At 41.0% G+C, this 12483-nt stretch overlaps 2 protein-coding genes across 2 annotated transcripts; one reads left to right on the top strand and one right to left on the bottom strand.

Moving 5' to 3' along the window:
• Positions 1-506: 506 nt before the first annotated feature.
• Positions 507-6495, bottom strand: rnf115a (ring finger protein 115a). Its single transcript, XM_061081326.1, has 9 exons — positions 6359-6495; positions 4168-4226; positions 3971-4025; positions 3463-3746; positions 3226-3294; positions 3059-3131; positions 2878-2971; positions 2185-2300; positions 507-866 (listed from the first exon to the last, which is right to left on the bottom strand). The coding sequence occupies exons 1-9, from the start codon at positions 6434-6436 to the stop codon at positions 747-749; spliced, it is 948 nt and encodes a 315-aa protein (XP_060937309.1). The 5' UTR covers positions 6437-6495; the 3' UTR covers positions 507-746.
• A 98-nt stretch (positions 6496-6593) lies between these two features.
• polr3c (polymerase (RNA) III (DNA directed) polypeptide C) lies at positions 6594-12414 on the top strand. Its single transcript, XM_061081325.1, has 13 exons — positions 6594-6663; positions 7917-8063; positions 8443-8707; positions 9069-9373; positions 9481-9585; positions 9866-10039; positions 10133-10184; positions 10288-10348; positions 10437-10587; positions 11596-11697; positions 11784-11833; positions 11970-12119; positions 12211-12414. The coding sequence occupies exons 2-13, from the start codon at positions 7917-7919 to the stop codon at positions 12290-12292; spliced, it is 1644 nt and encodes a 547-aa protein (XP_060937308.1). The 5' UTR covers positions 6594-6663; the 3' UTR covers positions 12293-12414.
• The last annotated feature ends 69 nt before the right edge of the window (positions 12415-12483 follow it).

The following is a 12483-nucleotide window of genomic DNA, read 5'->3' as shown; positions in this document are numbered from 1 at the left end:
GTAGAAGAGTCCAAAAGGTGTGAGGAATCCTTTGCTTCCATTTAATGTCCTAGATAGTTTTGACAGCAGTACTAAAGTACTCGCTTGTGTTGTTTATCAAATAGCAACACTACAGAGGATGGTCGCAATAACATCAACACCCTGACAATGCAATCCCAAAAAACTACCAATTAAATAACCGTCGTCCTATCATCCTTCTGAAACTATCAACAAAAAACATTCTACCCTAAACCAAGTCTACATTTTATTGCAGGGGTGCAGGTGTTCGTGTTGTTAGGCCCAGGCTCTGTAAATGCCAAACCCTACTGTATTCCAATATGCCGTACAGGGCTCAGTTGCAGGTTTCAGCGAATCGTCAAGTGACTTGAGAGGGAATGGTACATGATATAAAGTTTCCTCACAAGAGTGTATTGCAGCAGTGCATTTCAAGAAAGATGGAAAAGGAGAAGAAGTAGAGAAGACTTGGGCTTGATCATCATTATCAATCTAGGCTGGTTTGTTATTAGGCAAAAAAAAAAAAAAAAAAGAGATCGAGCAGACCTCAACTGAGCGTTAAGACGTCTGTTCAGGTATGGGGTACATGGTGGAGGAGAAAGGCATTGAAACAGAAAATAAAAATACAAAAGAAACAATAGACTGAGATGATTACAACTGATGAAGAGAGGGAAGTAGAGAAGCGCTTTTGTCTTCCCGGTGTGTTGGTGAACGTAGGCAGGGAGAACGGAGGGATGAAACGGGGGGGCGTCTCAGAAGGACCATCTCTCCTGTGTGCGAGGGTCCATGGAGAGGGAGGGGGACTCTGAGGGGGGCTGACTGCTGCTGTCTTCACCGTTCAAACTCTTCCTACACACTGGACATGTGTCATGCTGCGTGGCCACGGAACAGAATGCACATAACACAACATTAGCTTTAGGCAGTTTTCTCACAAGAGATGACTTGCTTATTTTACTCCTGTTTTTACCTCTGCCAGTGAAATTGTGTTTTCATGGCTGTTTGTTGGTTTATTTGTTTGTCAAAAGGATTAAACAAAGATTACTGAACCATTTTTATTAAAACCCAGTGAAAGGGTTTGATATTACCTTTATATTGTTTTTGATTATCTTGTTGGAATTTAGAGATTTTTTGACACTGAATTCCCAAGGACCAATTCATGAATTTTAATTAAATAAAAAAATCTGTCTGATATCTATAAGTGTGTGTGATTTGGTGTTTGACTGAATCTAAACTGATGGAACTTTGCAAGTGCAAATGTTGTCTATGATGATTTGATTGCATTTGTTTGACAGTCCCTGTATGGTCACTCAAAACATACCTTAGCCAAGTCCAAATTCCTTCTATTAGTGAAAGTGATTCTTAGGTTACGGATGGTAATATCCTACATTTTGAATTATTGTTGACAAGTATCTCAAGACCACTAAAGCCAGGGATGATCACTCAAACTATATAACATTTCTATGTACCTTATTACTCTCAAGAACACAATCACTCTGTACAATATATTATTATTTTGTGAAACAAATTTTATTTTCCTACTGCTGCATTTTCCGTATTATAACTGGTCTGTCTTAATTGCTTCTTCTTTATTTATTACTTACTAAACCACCAATTTGTTTTGGTTAACAAAGCCTCCTGCAAACGTTTGTCCCTCAATTGTATTGAATAAATGATTTAATTAATAAACATTCTTGAAACCTTAAAATCAATGAGCCAACCCGCTTCACTAGGTAATACGTTCCTTCATTATAATAAACGAGGGAAATGTTTATTTTCAGGCTATATCACGCACAGTACATGGTTCTGCTGCTGGAAATGTTCATTTGGCACCAAATGCATCTGAAGCATTATTTACGTGCTTAGCTGTTCTGGGAAATTGGTAAGGTTTTCAAATGAAATTATTCTTATGTATAAGGTGCTACTAAATGTTTTCTTTTGATTTCACAGACAAGGGATTATCGGATTATTGTTTTTGGTGTCTTCATGGGATTTATTGACAAGAACAGATATATATAATATCTCCGGCATCACCATTTAAATTTACCCTGACTTTTCTATGTGGATTCCCAAGAAGCCAAAACCTGCGTTAAAATGTCCCATATTACCGTCATGAGTGCTGTTAATATCACATACACTGTGTGCACCAATACATGTGAGGAAGTGATGTATATCTTCTTTGTTGTGACTCACCATTTCCAGCCATGGCACTATACAGTCTGAATGAAAGAAGTGGTTACAGGGTAACTGTCTGACTGGCTCTCCAACTGTGAAGTCCTCTTTGCACACTGGACATTCCATACAGCAGTCTGAGAGGAGAAACCATACACATGTTTAATCCTTCCCTTTGTATTAATATTCCTGTGTTTTCAAAAAGGACTTGAGGTGATACGAGGCTGCTGAGGATGACTAATGAATAAAAACACAGACAAAAAGCCTGAATAATCACATAGTTATTATATTAATCCCAACAGATCAGCTATCAACAGCTAGGCTGCACAATCAAACCACAGTGTTACAGCTCAGTGGTAAAATAGGACACACCGCATTCACACGAGGCGCAGCCCAGAAAGACAGGACGTCATCTTGAAATAATTTATGGAACAAACAGTTGATACACTCAAGGTTAATGGCCATTTCTCCTCAAACACTAACAGTTTCAGAGGCTTCTCTTGGCAGGCGGCAACAGAATATAAACACAACTGCCTGTTCATGCTGTGTCTGAAATGCTGCACAGACTTCTAACCAAATAAGCATCCATTTACATAATGACAAATCTGTTCCTCGCCATTGTTTTTACTGAAAGTGTGCAACTTTATACACGTCCAGCAAGAAATATTTAAATTTGTAGTTAAGGATGCACAACAACCAAGGCTGCTTTCTTACCTGCTTGTTCCTGAGATATATTGACAGTTGGGAGAGAAGAGATCTTCTCTTTCTCTGCTGGAGGAGGTCCTGTGTTTTCCAGCTGACCTAGTAGCTACAGAAAAACACACCCATGTAAACTGAAGACCATTTAAACAGCAACACATATACAAAGTCGGATGTTCTTATAAGTTTGGTTTACTTGTGTGATCACAGCGTCTAACCCTCCCTGTCCCCAGGCGTAGTCCCCAGGGTTAGAGTGCAGCATCCCTGTCCTGAAAAAAGATACAGATGACTCAGGCTGATTAAAAACAGCACCAACACTTCCACCCAGGCAGACACTGTGATGCTCCTGTGATGTCATCTTACCATGAGAGCGGAGGTGAGCTGGAGACTCCAGAGTTGGCAAAGAGGCCAGCAAGAAACTGTTGCACAATCCTAGCACACAGAGAAAAGAGAAAATACAGATAAGTTAATGAGATTGCCAAAAATAAGAAGAGTCAGGATTGTAGAGGCATAAACAGCACTGTCATTATAATAAGTGGGCGTATGTGAGGTGGAGAAAAATGCCGAGAGGATGCTGAGGAAGCCAGAAGACAGACTCACCCTTCCACAGCGGGCGAGCGGTCAGGCCTGCTGCTGCCTCTAGACCGGTATCTTCTCTGGCTGTGGAGGCGAGGGGGGCGTCCCGGTCCCCAGTGATCCCCGGCTCCTAGTAAACCCCCCATAGGTCCCCCAAGGCCTGCTGGGACTGACCCCCCGATTGGTCCCCCTCCCAACCCCCCCAGGTCACTGAGACCACCCAGCCGTCCTCCAGGGAGCCGGGGTTCTGAGTCAGGGGTGTCATTGTCTGTTGTAAACGGCCGCTCCAGTAACAACAGGTGCCATAGCTACGGGAATATCAGGATACAACAGGGAAGGAAAACAGGAAAAGGGTTGAAGAAAGATGGGGTTCCAGACAGAAGGAGTGAAATTAGAGGAAACAATAGTAAAATGATGAACAGGGAAAGAAGAAAGGGGGAAAAAAGTTATTAAAACACATGAAATGATCGCATCCATCCCCTTTGCACACTTCCCCACCGCGTTCTCCAAACACATGTGTGTCAGCTTGTACCTCTGCAAACTGTGTGGCTGTGTCATCTATCCCGTTTGCACCACCCTCTAGGAGACTGAGAAAAAGGAGACAGTAGACAGTTTAGTTTTAACCTGCGACAAAACTGCAGAATGAGCCTCAAAACTCCAACATGTAGACTAACACTAACAGGACTTAACATGTCTTCTTTTCTATGAACTTGGTGAGACATCTCTTACCTGGAGTCTTCTGTTACTTCCTCTATGAACCCTGAATCACATCTCGGACAGATGTACTCCTGCAAAGAGACGCAACAAAGACTGAGTCACAGAGGTGAGGAAAAACAGACAAATAGAAAAAGGGGACACATTCCAATATCTTATTTCCTTAACAAACTTTACAATAACAGTTGACAATGGTATAAAATAATAAAGAGCTGCAAGTTTTCAACCTAGAGAATCAGGAACCAAAAAAAATAACGTTTGCTTTAGAAATGTCTCTTCACACCATACTTGAACACACAGTAGTGACAAGCTGGTAACTGGAAATATTCACCCAGCCCTTGGAGTGAATCATAAATCACCGTGAAGACTTTCGGCTGACTGGCTTTGACAATGACATAACACTGTGTCAGAGGATAATATCGGTCATATTTGTGTGATGGCCTGTGTTTTATGAATGCAACCCAGAAGGAAGAGCTCGTCGGCCAACCACACCTCACGTATGCAGTGTTTTAAAAACCACTTTATCAGAATGAGGAAAAGACTCCTCTCCACTGGGTCAGCCAGATCACGTGTTGTTCACTCAATGTGAGCAAGAGTTCCTCAACCTGAGGTCCTTTAATATACAGACAGGGCTGTGACAGATTAGACAGATACTTAAATTTTATCATTATTATGTTCAATAAGTAGATGAATAATCATGTGTGGTTTCACTCAGAGGTTATCCTCTCTGTTGTATAAATGGACAAATGATTGACAGGTGATCCTATACTGAGGTTGTCGTGGGGTTATAAACTGTGTTGGCTCGGTACAGACATGCAATAGGATTGAGAGAGTCAGTGACAAAGCAGGCAGGAATTACCCTCAGCCGCAACACATAAAAAAGGATTTAGTCTCGTCAGCATTTTCAGTTTTGGTTGATCTGATTGTGATTTAATAGTTTGGTCAATACAGTAATTAAACAAATAGAAATGTTTATCACAATCTGCTTAACAACAAGTCAACGTCTTCAGATCCCAAAGATACTAAACGTTTACATGTAAGATGATGACAACTAGCAAATCATGTGAACAACAAACACCAAAGTACACATTACATTATGTAAAAGCTCGATTAGTTAAAGGGAAGTTGAAGAAAAAACATATTGTAAAATCAATTCAGAGGAACAGACACCTTATAATACATCATATGAAAACACAAGAATAGATAAAGGAAATGGGAAAAAGCTTTAGCAGTAATGGTTCAGATTTATTTTCTGACAATCAACTAACTGATTATATATATAATAATCATAATCATGTCAGCTCCGGTCTGTAAAATGCATTACAGCTTCCAGAATAAACACAAGTTGAATCAACACGTCTTAAAGCTAGTTTTAATAAAACCTGAAATTATTAACATTGAAGCTAGAATATCCTGCAGATATGTTGTGTTTGAATGGATTAATTTGAATTATTAACTTGTCTTCTGTCGACACGTTTGAAAAACTGCTCAACACCTGTTTTTATGATCTTGCTTTTAATTAATTCAGCCATTTCCTTTCTTGTCTTGTAATCTGAACCTTTCTTTAAACCTTTATTCACACATATGTGGGTTTAAATGTGAAATCTTCACTGTATATGCGCTAGAGATTCATTTTAAAGCAGCTGCAGGTTAATAGAAGTCCGACCAGACATAGATCACGTCAGTCTGCCTTCACTTTTAATTTTAAAATTGAAACTAAACGTGATCGCGAAGCAGAAAAGTCCCCAACTCTCCTCCCAGGAGTGTTTTCCCAGAAACAAACTCTGAAAACGAAAGCACCCCGGCGTCACAACACAGCCTAGCACCAATTTAAATGACAAAGTAGTAACACACAGCTCTTGTCTCTCAGCTGTTTGTGTTGTCTCGAGCACAACACAAACAACACTGAGCTAATGTCAACTGTCGAGTGTACACAAAGACAAATAATGACTTACACACGCGATCTAATGAAACGTGTCGACATTGGCTCAACGTGTCTGCATTTTGACGAAGACACCAGCGAGTGTCAGGAGTTTATTTAGCCGAGTTAACAACAACAAACGCTGCTACATGCTAACAGGCTAGCTGGGGGTTAGCTGTAGCAGCCGAGCGAAACGACCGGGATTCCGGACCACGGCCGACGTGTCAACCGCACGGTTCGCCCGGGAGAGCGCGATGGTTGCGGGGAGGAAGGCGTGCGTCTTACCGGGAGCTTGGGATTGACTTCTCCTTTACAACAGTGGCAGAAAAATCGATGCGGGGGAACAACCGCAGCCTCCGCCATCTTCCCCAGAGCAGCACAAACACTGACGTCGGTCCTCCACAAACCCGACGACAGCTGTCCGCCTCCAGCCCGGCATGCACCGCGGCCGAGCCGGGGGAAACCCGAGTCTCACAAGCGACCAGGAGCGGAAGTGAGAGCTCGCATGTGTGTGTGTGTTGACAACGAGAAGAAGAAGCAGCGTGTGAGCAGGAAATGCTTAAAAACTACGATCTCCTCTGTACAGAAAGGTTCGTATAGAGAAGACAGTCTGTGTATGTTATGTTCAGGTTTATTAGCCTCTAGCTAGCCGTTAGCTAGTTAGCTCAGTCTGCTCTGCACAAGAAGGTTCATCTGTAGACAAGCGTCAGTGAAATGTGACCAACTGGCTGTTTATTATTTCAATTAGCTGGAGTATGGATTCTTGTATGACAATGTGTTTACATACCTGCACAACCAGGAAGACACATGTCTGTGGTTAGAGACAGGCAAAGTGGAACAGGGACTTATTTTCTTATATTTGGACGTGAAAGTTTTAGGCATTAAAAGTGAAGTAAAAGTAATAATACTTTCAAGTTACACATTGAATAACAGCTTAATTCAAGGTGTTGACAACAGATAAAAGGGTTTTGCTTTTTAAAAAGCACCATTTATAATCAATGTGTTTTTCCTCAGATTTGTAAATTGTTAAATTTGAAAATAAATAATAATGTGACATTCATTGTGATAATTATAGATGTAGACTGATATATATATATCTTATAAAGATATATATATTATTTTTGGCCGTATCGCCCAGCCCTAGGTTGCTCCGAGGATCTTTGTTATCCTGCGACACTTCCTCTGTAGATTTAGGCCGATCGTGTCCACAGCGTTTGTTGCAGGACTCCATCTTCTTCTTGTCTCTGGAGATAATTATCTTGTTCAGTCTGGATGCATGTTTGATTTTTGTTTTGTACGTTGAATCTGGGACTGATCTGACACATGCTTGATGATATTGAATTAATAAGGATCTAAACATCTAAAGTGCCCTTGCACATTGCTCTACATCTTGCTGTGTACTAGTCTGTAGCAGCTTTATTGAAGTATCTTAACCCAAACTAGTCTCCTAACCTTGGGTAAAGGAGAACTCCAGTGATTTAGATTTGTGTTTCCATAAAATCTCCTGACATAATAGAAGGAGAAGGTCAAAATCAAAACAGCAGGGGCCAAGATGATCTCACTTTTTCACATATGAACATAGCAACCAGTGTTTTTCACGTAGCAACAGTAGTCCTCCTCCAACATCATATAAATAAGAGATTTCACACATCTATCTTTTTAAAACAGTCGTAGCTGTTCCAAGCTCCCACAATGACTACTCAGTGTATTTATACATCTCAGTATTTCTTTGAAAATGCTTTGTTAAAATACAGGGTTTCTATTGTGTTGATACTAGACTTTGGTCTTTAAACTAAATGTGAGCCCTTTAATCATTTGTGTGTTCCTGTGTGTGTATGTGCAGATGACTCTCCAGGAGGTGCGTCTGTGTGGTCTCCTGCTGCGGGAGCACTTTGGAGAGGTGGTGGAGAAAGTGGGGAAACACCTGCTCAGAAGTGGAGCACTGAATCTAAGAACCATCATCAATGAGACTGGACTCCCACTGGATCTGGTACCAGTCCTACTCTTACCATGTCTAGACTGATTCTATTTTTACCTCACACCATGGAAATATTATTATACATTACACATTTAGCATTATATACGCTGAGCTTATGTTGGTGGACAGTTAACCTGTCCTCAATGTAATATATACATACACACATTGTATTTTGTTACCTGCTTTTTATACGGCATTAGTAATTTTGCTACTGGTTATTCATCTTTTTAATGAGAACCTAGCTTTTCTTTTTGACAGTTCAGTTATTGCTCCAGAAAATGGTCAAAAATAACATGGTCTAGCTAACTTAGCTTTTTGATCTATGTTTTTTTAGTGCTTGCAAAGAGACTCTTGAAGCTAACACACCACTTTCTTTTCTGGCTGAACTTAGGTAAAGAAGTGTCTGTGTGTGCTCGTGCAGCATGGGGCCTGTGTGTTCAGCTCAGGTCGTAAAGGACCTGGGAGTCCCACCGAGTATCTGACCAGCTGCAATCGGATTCTGAGAATTCTGCGTTACCCACGTTATATCTACACCGCAAAAACCCTGTACGGCGACACCGGGGAGCTAATCATAGAGGAGCTACTGCAGAGAGGTCACATGACCATGAGCAGCACCGTCAAGACAGTTGCTGACCGCCTCACGCAGAACATGGAGGGTCAGTATCACAGTGTCTTTATCAGCTAAGGACTGGAGAAAACAACATGGTGGTCTCCCGAAGTTTTCTGTGTAGATGTGGAAACTAAATAAGTTCTCCATGGTCCTCCAAATCACCCCTTATACTCATATAAGAAGGAATTTTAAGTTTCCAAATTTGAATATCTTAAAACTGGAACAAAAGTTTGACATTTATTTCCACGACATCTTTCGAATTAGAGTTTCTTTGGAGCTAGCAACTTGAGACTTTAGAGCACCACTGATGTGTGGTGTTGAATGCAATGACTTCATTGTTACATTTGATTTGCGTGGATGGTTTAATAGAAAGTCACTACTAACAATATTTGTGTTTCTTATTATAGAGGGACGCAGCATGGAATACAGTGAAGTGTCGTCTGCCTTCTCCAACCTAGTGGAGACTCATTTTCTTCAGCGCTGCCCTCCACAACCTGGAGCAGGAGGAAAAGACAAGACGACCGCAGCTCCTACTGACAACCCTGCTACTCCCGCTGCCCCTGCTAAGACAACCCCGCAAACAGCAGAGAGCTTCCCTGACTGCTACAAGGTGCCACATATGACACTGAGTGGACGAGGCAAACGGCAACTCTCGACCGAGGAGGGAGAGGACCAAAGGAATGCAAAGAAACCTAGACTAGAGACTACAGCGGTGAGTGTGAACACATTTGCTGTCTGTGTATAATGTCTTTATTTTATTTCCCTTCTTTAATACCATGGAAAACCTTTTCTCTGTGTCCCTGACCCTCGGCTGTGCAGACACACGGTGATGAGGGGATTTACTGGCAGGTGAATTATGAGAGGTTCCATCTTCACTTCAGAGACCAGGCCATCATCAGTGCTGTAGCCAACAAACTGGACCAGGTCAGGTTTACACAAGATTGCTCGATAAATGTATGACCTGTGTTAAAGCCACATCTCACTGCTTGTATTTTCATTAGAAGATAATTTATTTTTGATTAGATAGATAATCTGGAAAGATGCTATCATTTTAGTTTTGAAATGATAGCAGGTAAAAAAACTGTTATATCTTAATACCAAGCTTTGCCTGTTTTATATGCAAAGTTAGATAAGTATTACGGTTGTTTGTCATTATGCTTTATCTTTCATGTTTTTAAAAAATATTGTAACTTTTACATCTTAGACCAGCAGTGAGATAGTCAGGACTATGCTGAGGATGAGTGAGGTGACCACCTCGCCCACAGCCACCTGCACAAAGCCCCTCTCATCCAATGAGATCTTCCGGTCGCTCCCAAGCAGCTACAACATTGCCAGACCCATCTTAGACCAGTACCTCACTCTGCTGGTGGACGACCCGGTATGACCTCCGCAAGGAACGTTACATTTTCAAATCTTCATTCATATCCGGGATTGTTTTTAAGAGCAGCTTGTCTTTTTTTTCATTTCCCAGATGGAATTTGTGGGAAAGGCTGGTGAAAGTGGAGGAGGGATGTATGTTGTTAGTATCCTTTTTTGTTAAAACAAGGGTCGTCACAATGGTTTGTATCTTTTCATTTATGAAGCACAAGATGCAGATACTTTTATATTTTTTAACTCATCTGTCAGATCTACACAGAGCGCTGGCCAATCTGGCACGGGCCACACTGGAGTCTGTAGTTCAGGAGAGGTAAGTGTGTGAGTGTTTCATTGTGGTTACATGCGATTATTCTGCCATCAAAAACTCCGAATTTTATTCACTGTTAATTTGTTGTCAGGTTCGGCTCCCGGTCGGCACGCATTTTCCGCCTGTTGCTAAGGAAACGTCACCTGGAGCAGAAGCAAGTGGAGGATTTTGCCATGATTCCAGCCAAGGAGGCTAAAGACATGCTCTACACATTACTGTCAGAGAACCTGGTCCAGCTCCAGGTATGTGATGATGCTTTCATGTTTCCTCTCTATTCACTTTAATTGTAAGTTACCAGCTTTAACCCAACTCTGAGTTAGCAGTTTGACACGAGGAAGGAAGATGAGTTTTGTTTTACTGTGTGTAGAATCCACATAGAATGAGTCATTTAGGCAAATCACCGAAAAAATGTCTCCGCTCTACCAGACAGAAGAAGAAATATTAGTTCCAGAATGCACTGTCTCTGGTTTATGTGTTAAACTAATGCCTTTCTAGTTAGGCTGCTAGCTGGTTTATGAACATTGGGAAGTGCAAGTTTAATGATAAGTGGCTTGAGAAGGACAAAGTGGGCGTGGTGCTTAAAACCAGGAAGTGTAGAGAAGCAAACTGCGCTGTGTGTCCAAAGACTTTCAAACTAAGAACAATGAGGATCAAGTCTAACAGACCTAAATGTCTTTATTTGGAAAAATTGTATTTTCACTCTTGGTGTGTGTTTCCATCACAAGTTTGGTCTTGAATTTAATTTCAAGTGATGTTAAAAAAGCTTTAATGTTGAGTAGGTTGTGGAGTGACTTTTTCTCTTCATTCCCACAAGCACTTGAAATAGCAAACCCAAGCTGTCCTCCATCTCAGCTGCTACCACACACAATTTGTAACTGTGACAAAGTTAAGAGGACAGACTGATCACTGTAATGTCTTTAGGTGTACGAGGCGAGATCCAACTCTCTTCAAGCCAATTCTCTCAGTGTAGGAACATGAGGGACTAATCCAAAAAATATCCGATCCAAAAACCTACTTTGGAAATTATTTGGCACAAATTTTTAAGATGCACCAAGTGAATGAGGCCTTTTTAAAACAACACTTTTAAAACACTGCAGCACGATCTTTTATGGCAGGTTATCACTGTGGAGAATCTGATAAAAGTGACTATTGGGGACATTTCAGTGACATCCAACAGATTATAAGGAACAGTACCTATTTTTTGACTCTAAACATCCTTAATGAACAACTCTTATAATTTTGATCTTCAGGAAATCCCAAAGACTCCTGACTATGCTCCCTCTCGTACTTTCTATCTTTACACCGTCAATCAACTCCCAACAGCAAGAATGCTGCTGCAGAACTGTCATAAGGTAAAACAGTGAGCACAAGTTATTCTCATCTGTCCATGATGCAGGTTTCTGCCTTTTTCTGATTTGCACATTTATTTTCTCTGCAGACAGTCGCCAATCTCATAGAGAGACGCCTGTTCGAGACCAAAGAGAGCAAGTGAGTTTCTCATCAATAATTCCTTGTTCTCATGTTTTCAAGCCAGAGGATTCGAGGTGATCAGTTTTAAAAGATGTTCAGTTTATAAACTGCATTACAGACAAATGGGCTGATTGGCTTCATGTTCCATTGACAGGCGTCTGCTGGAGAAATCCCAGCGAATCGAGGCCATCCTCGCCTCTCTGCAAGCCAGTGGGGCCGAGCCTGAGCAGCTGCAAGAGGTGGAGGAGATGATCACTGCTCCTGAAAAGCAGCAGCTGGATTCCCTAAAGCTTCATATCAACAAGTAAGGACACAAAAGTACAAATCCATTTCATACAGATAGAAGTCACCTCTGTGACGTGGAGGTGTAACTCTTCTTATCATCTGTCTTCCAGGTTAGATTCAGCAGAGAACCAAGTGGATGAAACCATTTTTCTTCTAGAGTCGTACATCACTGGCACAACCTCATCTACATAGTAACTCATAGTACTTATATACTAGTACTAGTTCTTATTGTGTATGAACGATTTCAACTACGACCTTTTTATAGTTTATATCTGGAATGTTTCAGTTTGAAGTGGAATAAAATATAAATTGTTTTTTGCTTGTTCTTATTTTTTACTGCCTGCATTATTAAGTTATTAAACGGAGAACAAGAAAACTTTTCA

Source organism: Limanda limanda, chromosome 11, assembly GCF_963576545.1.
Source record: "Limanda limanda chromosome 11, fLimLim1.1, whole genome shotgun sequence".
Lineage (NCBI taxonomy): Eukaryota > Metazoa > Chordata > Actinopteri > Pleuronectiformes > Pleuronectidae > Limanda > Limanda limanda.
This window is presented reverse-complemented; position numbering and strand designations above follow the sequence as displayed.

Excerpts from the sequence above, each read along its gene's own strand:
- rnf115a (XM_061081326.1), bottom strand. The coding sequence starts at position 6,436 with ATGGCGGAGGCTGCGGTTGTTCCCCCGCATCGATTTTTCTGCCACTGT. Across the intron at positions 4,227-6,358 it reads AAGTCAATCCCAAGCTCCCG|GAGTACATCTGTCCGAGATG; the intron begins GTAAGACGCACG and ends GTCTCTTTGCAG. Across the intron at positions 867-2,184 it reads TAGTGCCATGGCTGGAAATG|CATGACACATGTCCAGTGTG; the intron begins GTGAGTCACAAC and ends GTGGCCACGCAG.
- polr3c (XM_061081325.1), top strand. The coding sequence starts at position 7,917 with ATGACTCTCCAGGAGGTGCGTCTGTGTGGTCTCCTGCTGCGGGAGCAC. Across the intron at positions 8,708-9,068 it reads CCTCACGCAGAACATGGAGG|AGGGACGCAGCATGGAATAC; the intron begins GTCAGTATCACA and ends TTCTTATTATAG. Across the intron at positions 10,040-10,132 it reads CTCTGCTGGTGGACGACCCG|ATGGAATTTGTGGGAAAGGC; the intron begins GTATGACCTCCG and ends TTCATTTCCCAG.